The 16643-nt window shown below is 45.4% G+C and overlaps 1 protein-coding gene across 1 annotated transcript; it reads left to right on the top strand.

Moving 5' to 3' along the window:
* The first annotated feature begins 596 nt into the window (after positions 1 to 596).
* PLPP5 (phospholipid phosphatase 5) lies at positions 597 to 15075 on the top strand. The gene is made up of 7 exons (XM_054997899.1): positions 597 to 673; positions 5425 to 5533; positions 7674 to 7764; positions 8312 to 8375; positions 9297 to 9421; positions 10662 to 10832; positions 12368 to 15075. The coding sequence occupies exons 1-7, from the start codon at positions 597 to 599 to the stop codon at positions 12535 to 12537; spliced, it is 807 nt and encodes a 268-aa protein (XP_054853874.1). The 3' UTR covers positions 12538 to 15075.
* The last annotated feature ends 1568 nt before the right edge of the window (positions 15076 to 16643 follow it).

Raw genomic sequence — 16643 nt, 5'->3', positions numbered from 1 at the left:
AGTTATGTAGTAGAATGTTGCACTAAGATGAGGGGGCCCAGGTTCAAATCTCCATAGAAGCTTGCTGGGTGACCTTAGTCCAATCACACTGTCCACCTAACCTACCTCACAGGGTTGTTGTGAGGATAATTGGAAAAGGGAAGGATGTAAATTGGGGAGAAAGTTAAGATATAAACGAAATCAATAAATCCCCATCAACAAAAAGATCTTTCAGACCAGGACGTAGCCCAAAGCCTACAGTTAGTAGCTTTCATAAAACTCCAACCAGAAAGTGTTGCCTACTGAACCCTTTTTTGCGATGCGATGATGATGATAACCAGCGACTTGGCAACTTGGCAACAGGGATGAGTCACCATACACACACCAAGAAAACCCCACGCACGCTACCACTCTCCTCCTCCTCCTCCTCCTCCTCCGGTTGGCTTCCACCTGAACACTTAGTTGCAAGACACTCCACTGCTCCCCTGGAAGGACGCAACGCGGCCGCTTGCGGAGACGAGGCAGCCGAGGCCCCGCCTCCATCCCCCCACCCCGGAGAGAGCGGGCGGGGCTTGGCGAGGCAGGAGGCCGGCGCGCGGCTCCTGCAAGCCCGGAGGATGCGGCGGGTCCCGCGGGCGGGGCTGGCGCTGGCGCTGGAAGTGGGGGTGCGCGCGCTGCTCTTAGGACTTTTCTTGTGAGTGCAAAACAAAAGGGGGGGGGCGTCGTCGTTGTTTCCGATCGAGGCCATAATGCATATAATACGCGGGCCCTACACCTACTCGGATTTTGCTCTACGTGTGCATTCAAAGAAGGGGGAGGGGGAAATCTCTCTCCGTAGTGATTGCAATGAATGGCTTCTTCAAGGTTGGGGACTACCGTAATGCATCGACTATGCTGGTCTTTTCAAAAGCTGGGCAATGTCTCCGTCCCATATGCGATACAGAGGCTCGCTTCTGTTTCATTGCAGGCTTATTGCGTCTCTGTGATATTTCATGTATATGGAGCATCTTGCTGGCGACGTGGAATTTCCCTGTTGGGTAGAGATGTGCTGGCTCTGGCGTTGCTTCCTGCGTGCGTGGGAAATGATGAACCTTTAGTCTTCTAGACATACTTTTTATAGGCCTTCGTATTTCGAAAGAAGAGCAGCCGTTGCATTTTTTAAAAAATGGGGTGGGTGCCTTTGGTGCAGCCTGCCATCCATTTGCACCGCATACGGCTTAACCGAATAGAGTCTGCGTAACTCCTTCTCTGTTCCATCCTGAATTAATTACATTATTGTGATGTTTAAAAAACTAGCGTTCACAATTAAAGGGGATTTGGCTCCTTTATGGAAGGGTGAGTTCATCAGTCACCATTGGGCGTGGTGGCTAAATGAAACCTCCATGTTCAGAGGAAGTACACCTTTGAATGTCAGTTGCTGTGCACAACAAAGGGTATGAGGGCTTTGATTTCAGCTCCCTGTCCAGCTGTGCTCTTGGGGCATCTGGTTTGCCACTGTGGGGAAGAGTACCAGATGCCCTGATCTGGCATAATGAGTTATCTCATGATTTAGGAGCTGCGTGTTGCTCAGCTCCCATCTGTTTCTTCCCCACCTCCTCTTTTTGTTTTCTTTACTATTCAGCTGGAGGCAAAGTTCCAATGAACTCAAATGCCTTTCTGCTTCTGTGAGTTTTGTGTTGATCCTAATAAAAAAGATTTATGCTACTTTTGCTGTTTGGGTTAATGCTATAGAACTAGACAACTAAATTTGCCATGTAAGTCGATGAGGGAAAATCCCAAAACAGGAAGAGTATTAATACCTTTTTATTGGGACCAACCAACATACCACAAAACAGGGAGTGAAAGGTTTTTGAGTTCCCCTCATTGAGAAGGATGGGGTAGAGGAGAGAGTTTGGTTAGAGTGTCCGACTAGGATCTGGGAGATCCAGGTTTGAATCCCCAGTCTGCCATGGAAGTTTGCTAGGTGATCTTGGGCCAGTCATGCTCTCTCAGTCTAACCTACCTCATAAGGTTGTTGTGAGTATAAAATCGAGAAGAGAACAATGTAAGATGCTTTACGTCCCCGCTGGGAGAAAAGGTGGAATATAAATGAGGTCTATCAAATCAATAAAAAGATCTTTCAGGCCAGGGCCTGTAGGAATAGCCCACAGTTAGTAGCTTTCATAAAACCAAGACCAGAAAGTGTTGCATACTGCAGGGCTGACAACACTTTCCTAAGAATAAGGCTTACTGAATAAAATGGGGTTTACTTCCAAGTAGACCTACTTAACCTCACTCCCTAAATGATATTGCTGTATGAACACAGAGGACTGTAAAGCTTTATCTGACACATCTGAAGTGGCTAAGCGACAGGACTTTCCCATCACCTTCGGTCCAAGTTCCCTAAACTGGAGATGAGAAGGATTGAATCCATCGCCCTCTGCATACAGATTTCACAGATCTACCACAGTGGGTATAACCCGGGATGGTGCTGCCTCTTGGACTCTCCTGGCAGAATTATGGCAGGATAGTGGCCATTATTCATGGATGCTCCTTTGTCCGTGGTGCTTCAGTGGGGCACATGCAATAGAAAAGCGTCTAGGGATCAGCATTATCCTGTTACTTGTTTACATGCTTTTGCAGTACTAAAGCATCAGATAAACGGAACGTTCCCTGACTTGAATTAGTTAAAACATTTATAGACTTTTTCTTCACTGTCTAGGGGAGTGTGCAATTGCTAAAAGTGTGGAAGTATAACATGCCTCTCAAAAAAGCAATCCAACTCCATTAAAACAAAACAGCAGCTAGACCCAAGTTAATCATCAAACTGGTGACAATAAAGCAGAGCTATAAGGAGGGTAAGAGATGCCCCTGTCTTTCTGCAGTGACGACAGTGGATGTATTTGGGGTTGAGATGCCAGCTGGAGCCTTTCCAGTTGAACAGGCTGAGTGCCGACTCTGGCGCTATGTGGCCTTGCACATTCCCTTTCCAAATTAAGTGGGAACTTCCTCTGTGTAACTTGGGCTTTTCAGGATTCGGTCGGCACCTGCTTCTACAACACAAGTGTTTGCCACAAGGAGAGAGGCCTGCGCCCATCTTTTCTCCCCTTGAGAACAAAACTTTTGTGAACTGTAACAATGTCCCCATGAACGTTGCAGACATCTCACCGCATTGTTACATCATGTTTGTAGCCCTTGACATGTATGCTCCTCTGCGTGCCTGCTTAGGAGTAAGCCCCATGAATGGAACTTATTTCTCATCACAAGACTTGGGTGCAAGCGGCTTTAGAGGTTTTATCTGATTCATGCCCACATTAACGAAGGGAGAGAAAAGTGATTACTGCAAATGGGGAAATCAAACCCCAAAGGCTCAGACAACATGCAATTCATCCTTTACGTGATGCTCTCGATAACCCCAGAGATCCAATAACAGCTTGGCATTCTAGCTGCACATCGTGGGTGGTGGAACAGGGCTGCTCTTACCAGTAGTTACCTGTGACATGATATACCCAGCGTGGTTTATCTTGTGATTGTTTGACAACCTAGCATATGGCAGAGAATAATTTCCATTCTCTGGAGGGCAGGCTTTAAATCTGTTATAGAGACTAACATAATCTAATCCAATCTTAGCATTAAAATCTCCTCCAATGATTACATATGCCGTTGGGTTATTTAAAATGATTTGCCAAATACATGCTTCCAGTTCTTTCCATTCTGATTCTATTTGTGTTTCTGTTTTTGCTGGGGTGAAATATACATTCATTATCACACAGGTAACCGCTCTTACCAGTAACTGTTATTCATCTGTCTTGTGCTTGTATCCCCCTTTCTGTCATTGTGGAACTTTAGGTGGCTTAGGTGGAATTGCTAGGTCATGTCTTAAGCAGGCAGTGACCAGAGCCTGCGTGAGACTGTAGCCAATCTCCTTCCAGTAATAAACATGGGGCCCAAATAGCCATACCGCCGTTTGCCTTTCTAAAGCAAACAGATGAATCGGCCGTGTGTGCACTCCAGCAGTTGAGAAGGACAGAGTGCAGCCTCCAAGGGGTACTGTAGAAGGGTTGTGAAATATGGGGGGGAGGGTGGGAGGGTGATACATTCAAGTTGCTAGGATTACCAACCCCAAGGTGGGACACACAGGTCTCACAGAAATACAACTGATCTCTATACAACAAAGATCAGTTCCCCTGGAGAAAATGGTGGCTTTGGAGAGTGGATTCTATGGCATCATACCCCACTGAGGTCCTCTCCATGCTCCATCTTCAAAGTTCCAGGAATTTCCCAACCTGGAGCTGGCAACACTGCTAGGTGTGAGTCTGATCAATGCCTGGGCTGGAGTCTTCTGAATGTGTGAAAAGGAAAGAAAAATGATCATTGTTGCTCTTAGCAACATTGTTTTTAAGAACATAAGAGGTGGAGGTCCATCTAAGGCAGTATCCCACTTGACACTGTGGTCAACCATTTTATTTTACTTCATTTATATCCTGCCTTTCTCCCTAAAGCAGCTTATACACTTCTCCTCTCCTCCATTTTAGGGCCAAACTACAAGTGATGAATGACACAGGTTGGACACTTGTCAGCTTCCCTCAAGTTTTGATGGGAAATGTAGGCAGCTTGGTGGAATGTTGGACAAGTGACAGTTGAAAAGTCCATTGGACAGCAGTTGGAGAGCCAAGCTGCAAGACCAGGATGCCTACATTTCCCATCAAAACTTGAGGGAAGCTGACAAGTGTCCAACCTGTGTCATTTGTCACTTGTAGCTTGGCCCAGTGTCTCAGAACAACCCTGTGAGGTAGCTTATGCCGAGAGAGGGTGATTGGCCCAAGGTCAGCCTAACCTACTTCACAACAACTCTATGAGGTAGAGTCGCTACATGAGACACCTGGGCACATGTTCATCAAATGTCGAGAGTCACAATGTTAGCCAGGAAGTGTAACTTTAAAAGACAGAGACAGCAGAGATCACTCCAGAGGGGACAGATTTTCTCACAGCCCTCCACCGCCTCTGGTGTGCCAGACTGTCTCCCCTTCCAGAGCTTTTACCCTGCTGCCCTTGCTTCTCAAAAAACTTTGAATTAACTGAGCCTCGGCAGGGCAAAGGCTCCAGAACAGGAGATGCCAGAGGCAGCAGAGGACTGTGAAAGAATCTGTCCCTTCTGGAGCAATCTCCACTGGCTCTTTCTTTCAAAACTACGCTTCCTGAGTAACATGGCGTCTCCCGACACATGAAGAACATGTGTCAAAAGTATTGTGTAGATTAGGCCTCGTAGATTAGGTTGAGAGAGTGACTGGTCCAAGATCACCCAGCGAACGTCCTTGGCAGAGTGGGGATTAAAAACTCAGTATCTCAGATCCTAGCCCAACACTAATCAATACTTGAAGTCCTTCATCATGGGACGAAGTCTCTGGCCTGCTACTTTATATGGCGGTATCATACCTCATGGTCACCAGATTCTGTTTTCTGTAGGATCACTGAAATTCTGCCTCCATTCCAGCGGGTCATTCAGCCTGAAGAGATGTGGCTGTATAAAAACCCCTATGTGGAGTCTGACCATGTGCCCGCCAAGCCGATGTTTGTAAGTACGCCTTCATTCCAACCATTTTGTGCAGTGTAAGCTGTTCCTCCAATGTGGGTATGTGTTCTGATTGGGCGCTGCTTCTAATCTGTATCCTGTGTGGCATAGATAACGGAGCATGGATTCACAAGGTAATGTCTGTGGTACTGCAGATGAAAAAACTGAAAGTAGGGTGATAGCACTGTATCTTGATAAAGGAAGACAAATCTTTTGTGGTCAGAGTTGTTTGTTTCTCAGATCAAGATCAGTCAGTGTTGGGGCACCGAATGTATGATTTTTGATTGGTGTAAATTCATCAGTCAAACAGTATTGGTTGTCATCTTTTTTAAAAAAAAGGTAAACATTAGCATATGCTCCAGTGCAGAGCTCTGTTTTCTTGAGAGAAGATCTGCTCCACAGTTTAAATTAAGGAACTACTTTTTGTAAGAGCTGGACTAAATGGCTTGCAAGGTCTTCTCGTGATATTATCCTCTAAAAGGAGGAGTACCTAGGGTACCTGATATGGGGCACTGTATTGATACACAGTCATGCAGGGTAGGGGTCTCTGCTTACACAAAAGATTCCTTGTGGGTATGCAGAAAGATATTATCACAAGGGTGGGGGAACCCTTAAAACCAGCCTGATTTGGATGGGCTATGCTCTAGAAGACACAGAAAGTTGAAAGCAGTTGAGTGTCAACTGGGAATTGTGCAGGAGAAAAATGTATTGTCCCTTTAATGTGTGAAAATGGGCAGAAGCGTCTCTTAAAGGAATAGGACACTTTTTCTGCAGTTGGCAGATGGAATTAGCCTGCTCAGGGCCCTGAGAGTTTCTAGAATCAAGGAGGGGGAGGTTTTAAGATGTATTCACAAATTGTTTGTTTCCCAGTTCCTGCAATTCCTTGCGGGCCACCAGCTTGTTCAGCGGTATTTGCCAATTGAACACGACATTGAATGATTAAATAATATGAATAGAAACATCACCAAAATGGTGGCTTTATTTCTCTTTCTATCTGCATGCGTTCAGCAGATATATTAACAAATGTGGATTGTTTTAAGAATAGTTTGATGTGTATGTGTTGACAAAACCTGAAACTCTGTTGTGACATGGCCTAAAAGAAGACAGTAGTTTTTAGAACGTTACGTGATCTTGAAATCTAGTTTTATCGCCTTCAGTCCCAGCTAGGTCCTTTGGCTAGGCCAGTTCCAGTATTCATTCACTCCAAGCAAGGGCATACCCAGTACTTCTTTCTATGCCAGCACAGCTGGGCTGAGTGCAGGAGCTTGGTTCAGCCATGGACAGCTGTACAGGTTCAGGTTACCAATCTCCAGGTGGGACCTGGAGATCTCCCAGAATGACAACTGATCTCCATGCTACAGAGACCAGTTCCTCTGGAGGAAAGGGTAGCTTTGGAGGGCAGACTGTATGGCCTCCCTCCCATCTGAGCACCCTCCCCTCCCCCAGGAAGTGCCCCCAAGTCTCTGTGAACTTTCCAAGCTGGAATTGGCAATCCTGTGCACTGCTAGGGGCTTATCTCTGTGGTGTATTTTAGCACCATCCACAGTTGTTTGGGGGGCTGGATGGTTGAAGGCCTCACTTTTCAGCCACTGGCATTCAAAAGCAGCAGAGTAGAAAAACAAAACAGCAGGATAAAAGACAAAAGAAAAAGCCCAGCTGAGAGTGCTTTCTAAACAAGAGTACAAAATGACAATATTAAGCAATTATGTAATGCTTTTGGTATACTTCACATACATTTTCCTGATACAATTCTTACAATGGCCCTACAAGGTAGGCTGGGATTGTTATTTTCATATGGGGGGGAGGCATTGAGCCTGAGGAGAAGGGCTTAACTAAAGCTGTTTAGGGAGTTTGGGGTAAAATTTGAACTTGGGACTTCTCAGATCTCATTCCTTGGCCACTGTGCTACAAGCAGCAAGATTGATTTATTTACTTTATGGCCTTCCTTTCTCAATAAAACCATTATAAAACAATCTGGACAAAGGTAGTTAACAGAACTCTTTAAACGTTGAAATGAAGGCATAGCATTACAATGTGATTGCCCAGAATACCTGGGGAAATAGCAAAGTCTTTGCCTGTAGGTTCTGTTCCCTCCCCCCCCCCCCAGTTTTGCTGACTGTCTCTCTCTTCCATCATATTCCAGTTCATTTCCTTTTTATCTCCTTTGGTCCTGATTCTTCTGGCCAAATTCTTCATGAATGCTGACCAAGAGGATACACGGGAAGCATGTTTAGGTGAGCTTGATTGGGGGTGATAAGCAGGAGGGGAGGGAAAGCATTTTGCTGTATGGTGGCTTAGCAGGGTCAGAATTGTATTATTGAGATGAGATGGCTTTTCCACCTGCCGTATTTCTACCATCTCTGAAACAAATCTGTCCCCTCCTGATAATCCAGGTCTACTTCTAGACAGGAGAGCAAGTGTAGCGTAGTCGGTAGAGTGTCAGACTAGGATCTGGGAGAACCAGGTTCAAACCACTCTGTCACTGAATCTCACTGAGTGACCTTGGACCAGTCACTCCCAGACTAGCCTACATCGCAGGAATGTTGTGAGGCTAAAATGGAGGAGAGTGATATACACTCTTAAGCCAGAGCTCCTTAAAGGAAGGGTGGGATAACAAATGTACTTAATAAATAGATCAATGTACCTTCAGAAACTCTTGACCCCGGCAGAGACAAGTTCCTTTCCCCCATTTTGCTGAATCCCAGGAAATGCTCAGCTTTGCAGGAATCAGAACTGAGTTGGTAAGAGGGCTCCTGATGACGCATGTTCTTCTTTCTCCAGCGGCCAGCCTGGCTCTTACGCTAAACGGAGTCTTCACCAATGCTGTGAAACTGGTCGTAGGCAGGTGAGACCTTCTTGGGAATGTATCTGCTCAACTGCTTCTTCTGGTCTCTTCCATTCCAATATTTCATGTCCAAATGATGAGAGATTTGTGGCGAACACATCTTTGGAAAAGCCTGCTTGATTTCCTTGACCTCCGATTTTAATCAGATTTCAAGCTGACATCTACCCTGCCACAGCACGTGACAGGTGGTAGGGCATGTCAAAACTCCCCTGTTCAGTCTCCAGCATCAACTATTAAAGGTTCTTGGGCAGCAAGCCTAGCACATACCTCCACCCAAACCCCTGTACGGCTTCATACCATCAGGCTGTACCACTGTGACCTTCTGTTCTTCCCACTCTCAGCCTCTTCTAGAAAATCAGTTACCTGGGGATTCTTTTAAGGTGTCCCTTTCTGCAGTGATTCTCCCACTGTTTTCAGAATGCTAAAATCAGTCTTGTGGATTCCTAATGAGGATCATGCATGGGGAGGGGGAGTTCAATACTATGTGGTTATGCCAGTTGAAATGAATATTCCCCCCCCCACACACACACACACATGCATTGTCCCCAAAACGGGGATGGGGGACAGATGGACAGGCCCTCTTTTTTCCTGTAAGGGCTAATTACAGCACAGCAGGGATAATTTTGATTAGGGGAATAAACCTTCCTCTGCATGACCCCTTCTGAACTGTGCAGCTGATGTGAATGATCTTAAAATGTCAGGAGGATCCAGTCATAGTTCCAGCAACATCTGCTCTAATTTGATATTCATTCAAGCAAAGGCAGAGACTTGCACGTTCTTATGAGACCCCTGGAATTGGTTGTCGCAAAGACAGTGGATTCTTTGGCACCTGCAAATAGCATTGCATGGTGGCTGCACCCTCTTTCAGACTCTTGCTAGCACTGTGGAGTCTCATTCTTTTGCTTCCATTCCTTGCTGCAGGCCTCGGCCGGATTTCTTCTTTCGCTGCTTTCCAGATGGACGAGCAACTGTTCAGCTGTTGTGCACGGGTGACGCTCAAGTAGTGACAGAAGGACGCAAGAGCTTCCCCAGTGGACATTCTTCATGTAAGCTTGAAGGTTGCCTGGATGTGCCGCTGGCAGGCACAGGAAGCACTGATCCAACAGAAAGCTCTGATTCGATTTGATAACTGTGGGCTAATCACTAGATTTTGAGTGTGTTCCTAAGTCCCTCCTAGATCTCTTTAACTATGCATCTGCAGTGAATTGAGCTAGAGGTCCCCTCAATAGCCAGGACCATTAAATTGTTCAGATAGCATATACTAAAAAGCCATCTATGAAACTGGGCCATCTGTCCATGAGCTCTGATGGGACAGCCTATGCACGCCAGACCACAGTAGGCACAGGGTAGTTTCATTGGGAAGATTCGTTTGTAGAGCTGATGGCTCCGGGTGGCTTTGTCAAGCAAACCAAGCCAAATGCTGCAGGGAAAAGCCAAGCAGAAGGCCTCTCTGTATGACTCTAAGTGCACCATAGGCTCAGGCTTTTCCTGTGCCATCTCATGCCTTAGCATTTGGTCCTATGAACAAGGTCCATGTGCACCAGATAGTCTCTCCTACAGAGTGCATTGCCTCTTGTGACCAGCACTTCTGTTAGCACAAGGCTCACTGAAAAACCATTGATCTTGCACAAATGGAAGCACTAGTGCAAGAAGAAGCACACTCCCATGACAGAGACTATCCAGTACACATGGAACTCGTGCATAGGATCCAATCCTAAATATTCTGCAGTTTATTTTTGTTCAGGTCTGCAGGAATGTAGCAAGAAATTCTTGTGCTGCACCTGAAGCATTGTGAAAATTAGGATCTTACAGCTTCATGCCTTTTGTAATGCTTTTGGGGGGGGGGAGGGCTGATTCATGCATTACTGGAGCAGTGATTTCTGCTTCCTCCTAGTTCCTAGTAGCCGTGAGTGACAGAATCACGTGAGGCATTAGCATCCCCTGAGAGCCAGCATGGTATAAGGGTTAGGGTGTCAGATTAGGGTCTTAGATGCATTTGTGGGAAGTTTGCACATGATCTGCCTGTTCTAGGAGATTGTGTTGTTCAACTAGTACAGGGTATAGCTGTGAGAATGTGGCAGTTGTGCAGGTCCTGTAAAATATGAAGCAGCTCCAAGAAGGCACTTAACAGTATTGCCACTCTCACCACAACTCAGTACCAGCCTGCTGTATAAACTGCCCAGACGAGAGAGCACACCTTCCCAAAGCTAACCGGCTCCTGTTGTTGAAGCTGAAGAAGGCTGGGCTCTGTTGGGGTCTCACAGTGATCCCCCTCCTGTCTTGCAGTTGCTTTTGCTGGTCTTGCCTTTGGCTCCTTCTATGTGGCAGGGAAGCTCCACTGCTTTGCGCCTGGTGGCCGTGGGCAGTCCTGGCGCCTCTGTGCCTTTTTAACGCCACTCTTCATTGCAATGCTGATTGCTTTGTCTCGTACCTGTGATTACAAGCATCACTGGCAAGGTGAGTGAAGCCTTCCTGGAACTTTGAAGATACTGATGGAGCAAAGGATGACAGTGGGTTGTATTCTCTAACCGTGGTAACCTTACCTCCAAGTCAGGGATGTCAAATTGTATTAAGCTGTAGTGGGAGCCTCCCTAGCAAGAGTTCTCAGGGGCCAGACCCTCTCCGGCCTTGCTTTTAGAGAAGTGGGAAATGTTTCCCTGAGTTCACACACAGGCTCTGTGCAGATGAAAGAGCAATCCCAAGGCTCTTCTGGCTTGACTGAAGCTGGTCAGAAACCAATTCTTCCTCTTTGGTCTTGATGTCATCTGCCCTCATATCTGTGCTTGGAACCCACTGTATAGTTATGGTCATGGATGCCAGATGAACTCCTGTTGCACGTCCAGTGCTGCTTTGGGATTGCTGTCGCAAACCAATGGCAATTCACTAAAGCCATCAAGAGTTTGTGTGTTGGGTAAGGATGGGCTTTTGATCTAATGCAGTAATTATTGGGTGGGGGTGTAGAACAGACTCCCAGATGTTGTGTTGGGTCCAGACTAAATTGGCAGTTTCCACTGATTCCCTCCGTTTTGCAGACCCCCTCATGTCATTCCTCAGGGGCCCCTATCCCCAGGAGCTATTTCATGGAAATCAGTGGGATGCAGTGGAAGGAGAGAAACGGGAAAGTTTCATTCCACCAGTGGAAAACTTAGTTTGGTTCCAACCCGTTAAGCAAGTGTTTGTTGATTATGGAGGCTTAGGCTGAGAAAAGAGTTGGGTAGCCCTTCTAATGTAGATGCTACTGCCAAGATGTGCCAAACTCCAGGCGCAAAGGATGAGACATACGTCCAGGTGCCCCAAGGTGCTTAGCTGAGTAGATACTGTGAGGGGAACGGTGTTCTCAGAACCACATCCATAACACTGCCTGCAGATATGCCAGGGGAAAGTCTTATCATAGAGAAGGAACAGCTAGTCTTGTATGACCTCTAGCAAAGTAAAAGCCGTAGGAAGAGTTGCAATAGACCACACTCATTCCAAAGAAACCACTGTGATGCAACCTGCCGCATTCCTAATGCTATACACACAATGCTAGGGCCTGACTACTGTGCAACTTGCACATTTAGTGATCCCCAGCATGCAAAGGCTCGTGTCCCCCTGCAGTTGCACCTCCAGTTTAAAGCTGATGGATCTGCACTATTGCAGCAATGATACCTGTGACAGGGTGTTTTGCAAGTCAGGGATCCCAGGTTGAGTCCCTGGCATGATCTATGAAAGTGTATCTAGTAGCATGGCTGGCACACTCCTCTTCCTGACATCATGAAGAGCTACTGCATTGAGCTTAATAGGCCACTGATTAAAGCTGATACTGTCTTGTGTTGGACAGGACACTCCTCCTTTGTAACTGGATTTCCTAATGAAGGGAGGAAGCTTGGAGTTGTCCAACCAGATGCACAGCTTCTGAGATGAATAGTATATTTGTTTTAATTTAAAGGTGCTGTTGTTAGATAGCTTCCATTGAAATGACCTTTGCATTTTCTCTCTTGTTCCTCTCCAAGATGTAGTGGTTGGCTCCGCAATGGGCTTGGGATTTGCGTACATTTGCTACAGACAACATTACCCTCCTCTGACGGATCCCGACTGCCATCAACCACTGCAACGCAAGTCCAGACTCTCTGCCCCTGAAAGGCAAAAGCTAACCCTCTCTGGTTTCAACCTTGATGTATAAAGAATGCCCTGGAGGAGAAAGGGGGTACAGTCCTCCACTGGATCCTGTACCTGGAGGGGAAAAAATACATGATTTCACTTTAAAGGGCCAGCAGCAGCCTCCCTGGGGCTGTGGGCATGCTCCTTTCCTCTTCTTCATCAGCCTGTTGGCAGAGAAGAGAGTATTGCATTTGGTTTGCACTACAACAGAGGCAAGCCATCCTCTCATCCCTGACAGCTGCAAAGGATCAGCCCTGGATTCACTCTAAGGCATGCTGCAAGAAGTGTTTATCATAGAACTGTGGAGTGGCAGTGGGATCTAATGATAATCCAGTCCAGTCCCTTACTGCAAGGCAGGAAACAGCTGCAAAGTACCAGCTCTGGTTAACTCAAGCAAGCTTGGGTGCATGCTAGATCACCATGCATAATAACAACATGTATGCAGCATGGCTTTAGCATGGAGGGCAGGGTACCTTTGTTTTCTGCCTACTCAGCTAGCACCTGCCTTTTTTAATACTCCCAACTCTGTCTCACACACAGAGGTCATGTAACATTTAGATCTGGCTTTCAGGAGTCTCTATTCCTCTGGCTGCCTCCAAAAAATGGCTCTGTGCTCTAAGATCAGATTTTTCTTTGCATATTTCACAGGACAACTGTATGGATCTTGGTAAGTGATGCCGAATTTGGAATCTTGGCCATTTTAGCATCCATTTTGGAAGATTATACTGTAGCCTATGAAGCAAATCTTGGGAGCTTGGAGGCAGCAGCCATTGATGGTAGAGAAACTACAGATATGGTGGAGTGCCAAAGTCTTTCTGTGGTCAGCATGCTCCTAGTTTTGGAGCACGGCTAACTGTTCCCTAACCCTCACTGCATATCAGCTTTACTTAGCTTCCCTTTTTCTATTCATTCCCTAATCTGTATCCTGAAAGAATGCACATTCTGAAAACTTGGTAATGGAAATGCGCACACAATCTGGTTCATTTGTTTTGAATGTAGATCTTGCATATTTTTGGTGTAGTCAAGCTCTAATCGTGCCAAGACAAAAGGCATGCCTGTTGAATCAGGTCCAGGCTGATGTACCTTTACAGCAACAAAACCAGGCAGCAGGTTTATATTGAGCTTTTTAGGGATACGCAGGCTGTAAATACTTTAAAATAACTTTTTCTATCATTCTAGAAATTTAGAAATTGCCTTTAGAAATTGCCTGGGGTTGAATTTGAGGGCCAAAACCTCACAAGATGCAGGGGATCTCTATTCGGACCCCAGTATATGTGTTGTAGTTGAAAAAAAGGGCCACTGTGGGTCAAGGCCATGATGCTGGAAAGGGGTTTCTCCCCCCCCCCCCCTATTAGAAATGCCCTTCTCCATCTGCATTAAGCTGTAGGATATAAATAAAAGCCTGCACCTGGACTATTTAAATGACTTTTTAAAGATTGTTATTGATTTTACGGTTTTGTGATTAATTCACTGTGTTTTATGAATGTTGTTAGCCGCCTTGAGCCCATTTATGGGGAGGGTGGGGTATAAAATCAAAAATAAATAAATAAATAAATAAAACAGATATAAATAAAACAGTCAAAATATTGGGTACCCATCTTTTTCTTATTCAGGGGCATAAACTTAAATCCTGCCTATGCAGCCCTGCAAAATCCCCCTCTGCCTCTGAGCTCAGAAAAACAGCATGGGAGGGAGTGGCTGAAACCTCCCCCCCCCCGCCCATATAATGGCCCCGATTCAAATTGGATCCTGTGGCATTTGGGATAATAAGTTCGCTGCAGCTGCTATCTGGCCATAGGGAATGCAAGTGGGATCAGGTTATCCCTCGCCCAATTCATGCAAAAACTTAACTGTGTAGGGAGGTTGACTCTGTGGCATGTGAACATGGCCTAATTGATAACACTCAGAAATGTCATGCAATTTACAGTGCATGTGAATCAACACAAAGAATCCTATTAGCAGTGCTAGTCATTTTCCCATGGAGAAACACACCATCTGACTCTCCTCCTGACTCGCTTCTATTAGTGAATGTACGGAAATGGAGGAGAGCGTTTTTACACAGAAGCAGCATGTAAGATGTAGGCTAGCATGTTATTGCACAAAAACAGGAAAAGCATTTGCCTTTAGAGCTGGTCATGGTAGGTTGAAAGCAGGAATTATATTTCTTTAAAATAAACCAGTGGCATACCAGACAGCCCTGGGAAACCCAAAGCTGATCCAAAGGAAGGCAGTTTTCTCTTGTTGCTTCCTCTTCTTTTTCCGCATTAGAAACTAAAAGTATGTTGCCTCTAGAGAGGGACGTTCCACTCTGCTTTTGCAGGCAACAGCTACCGTCCCAAGTAAGAGAACACTTTGACACCTGCTTATTTTCATCTCCTGTTAAAATGAGGCTAGCCTAAACATTTGCCGAGGGAAGAATTGTAGTTTGTAATGTAAGAAGTACAATGTTCAGTTTTCCTTTTTAATATTTTACATGTTTTTAGACACCAAATCAGATCGTTTGAGTCTCACAGTTGTCAGTTTTTTAAGTGTCCAATAAAAAAGCCAATACTTTAAAGAACGAGAGTCAAGTCACTGTGATCCTTGAATTGGGTTTCAGATCCCAGCCTGACCTATACCTGGTAAGTAGAAGGGGGGGGGGGTTTGGTATTCAACCTTGATTAGTAATTGGATGGGAGACCTCCAAAGACGACCAGGATTGCAGAGGCAGGCAATAGTAAACCACTTGTGTTTGTCTCTTGCCTTGAAAGCCCTAGCAGGGGTAACCATAAGTCATCTGTGACTTGATGGCACTTTACCCCAGCAGCACCTTTGAGGGGATCTTCTAAGTCCTGAGGGAGGAATTGGTAGATATCATTGCAACTGTACAGATGAGTACCTGCACATTTTTAAAAACGAAGAAAACACCGAGTATAAGTATTTGTCATCTGCCTTCAGTATTACTAGTGAACGGCAGAAGAACTGTACAATGTTAAAACTGGTACATTCAGGAAAAAAACATTTTGCTGCTTAAGAGTGGCTGCTTGCTGGTAAAGGCTTTCCCTTGCAGATTCAGTACAGCAACAGATAAGAGTAACATGTGCTACTTCCATGAGGGGTAACTTTACTGTTCCTTCCATAGTAAAACAATGACCACTTGTTTAAGAGCAAAAAACCATGGACTTCTGAACTATGTATAAGATTGTATAAGGCTGGGCTGTTTTTAGTTCTCAACTAACCAATTGTAAATTGAAGGATGCTGCTTGTACCATGTTCACCTAAGCCTGGGCACTTTTCAAGCTGTAGTTTGATTTCTGGAAGAACTTCTGTGTTCACTGGGGCTTGAACATGCAAGCATAAATTAACGTTTCTCTGCACACACGTCTCTGCAAGTCTGCCTCTCTTTGGCCTCCAAGGTCATCACCTGACGCAGCGTGCACCATCAAATATTGTATCATTTAATATTTTAGTGACTGCCCTTGGGTCTGAAGCTGACTTTTAATCAGTGGAACACAGCCCAAGCGTGATAGCAGGGCCCTTGTTGGCAGAAATCTCTGTCTTATTAAGCTCTGTATTGCAAACACAGATCAGCAGGTCTGCGTCAGCAGAACCATTCTGAAAGCAGTTGCACGCTATGGTAATTATGGTTGTGGTTACACCAGTTTTATGTGAGTGCTGATTGCAACAAACATGAACTGTGAACAAGGTATGTGTAACCTTGGGTGGAGGCTCCAGCCCACAAACATGGATAGATCATTTGTCATTCACACCTCACTGTTTCTTACAACAAATTCATGAGGCAGGCAGCAACCACAACTGTTTTGTAAAACATGGAGCTGTTCTAAAAGGAAGCAGGTTTTTGTGTTTTGAAATAGCCGTGTGCTCAAAAGAGTTTAAAAAACAAAAAGGACAGCATAGAGTAGTGGTAGCAGTTTCACAGTTCGGGCTACTTCTCATCCCTTATACTGGGAAATGGGGGGAAGATGATTGTGTGGCTGGCTATATTTTGAGAATTGTTGAATATATTTCTGTCATACTGTGTATGGCTGCCTTCAAGGAAGCTAGATTGTTGGCCACTGGACTTCTGTTTTATGTATGTTAGCAATCAACTACAAATACTTCAGGTTGCCCATAGATTGCTTTTTTCCA

The sequence above is a fragment of the Eublepharis macularius genome, chromosome 14 (genome assembly GCF_028583425.1).
Source record: "Eublepharis macularius isolate TG4126 chromosome 14, MPM_Emac_v1.0, whole genome shotgun sequence".
NCBI lineage: Eukaryota > Metazoa > Chordata > Lepidosauria > Squamata > Eublepharidae > Eublepharis > Eublepharis macularius.
This window is presented reverse-complemented; position numbering and strand designations above follow the sequence as displayed.

What these genes read in the sequence shown, in the direction of transcription:
- PLPP5 (XM_054997899.1), top strand. Translation starts at nt 597, where the DNA reads ATGCGGCGGGTCCCGCGGGCGGGGCTGGCGCTGGCGCTGGAAGTGGGG. An exon ending in GTGAAACTGGTCGTAGGCAG is followed by an intron (nt 8,376 to 9,296) that starts GTGAGACCTTCT and finishes TCCTTGCTGCAG; the next exon opens with GCCTCGGCCGGATTTCTTCT. An exon ending in TTACAAGCATCACTGGCAAG is followed by an intron (nt 10,833 to 12,367) that starts GTGAGTGAAGCC and finishes TTCCTCTCCAAG; the next exon opens with ATGTAGTGGTTGGCTCCGCA.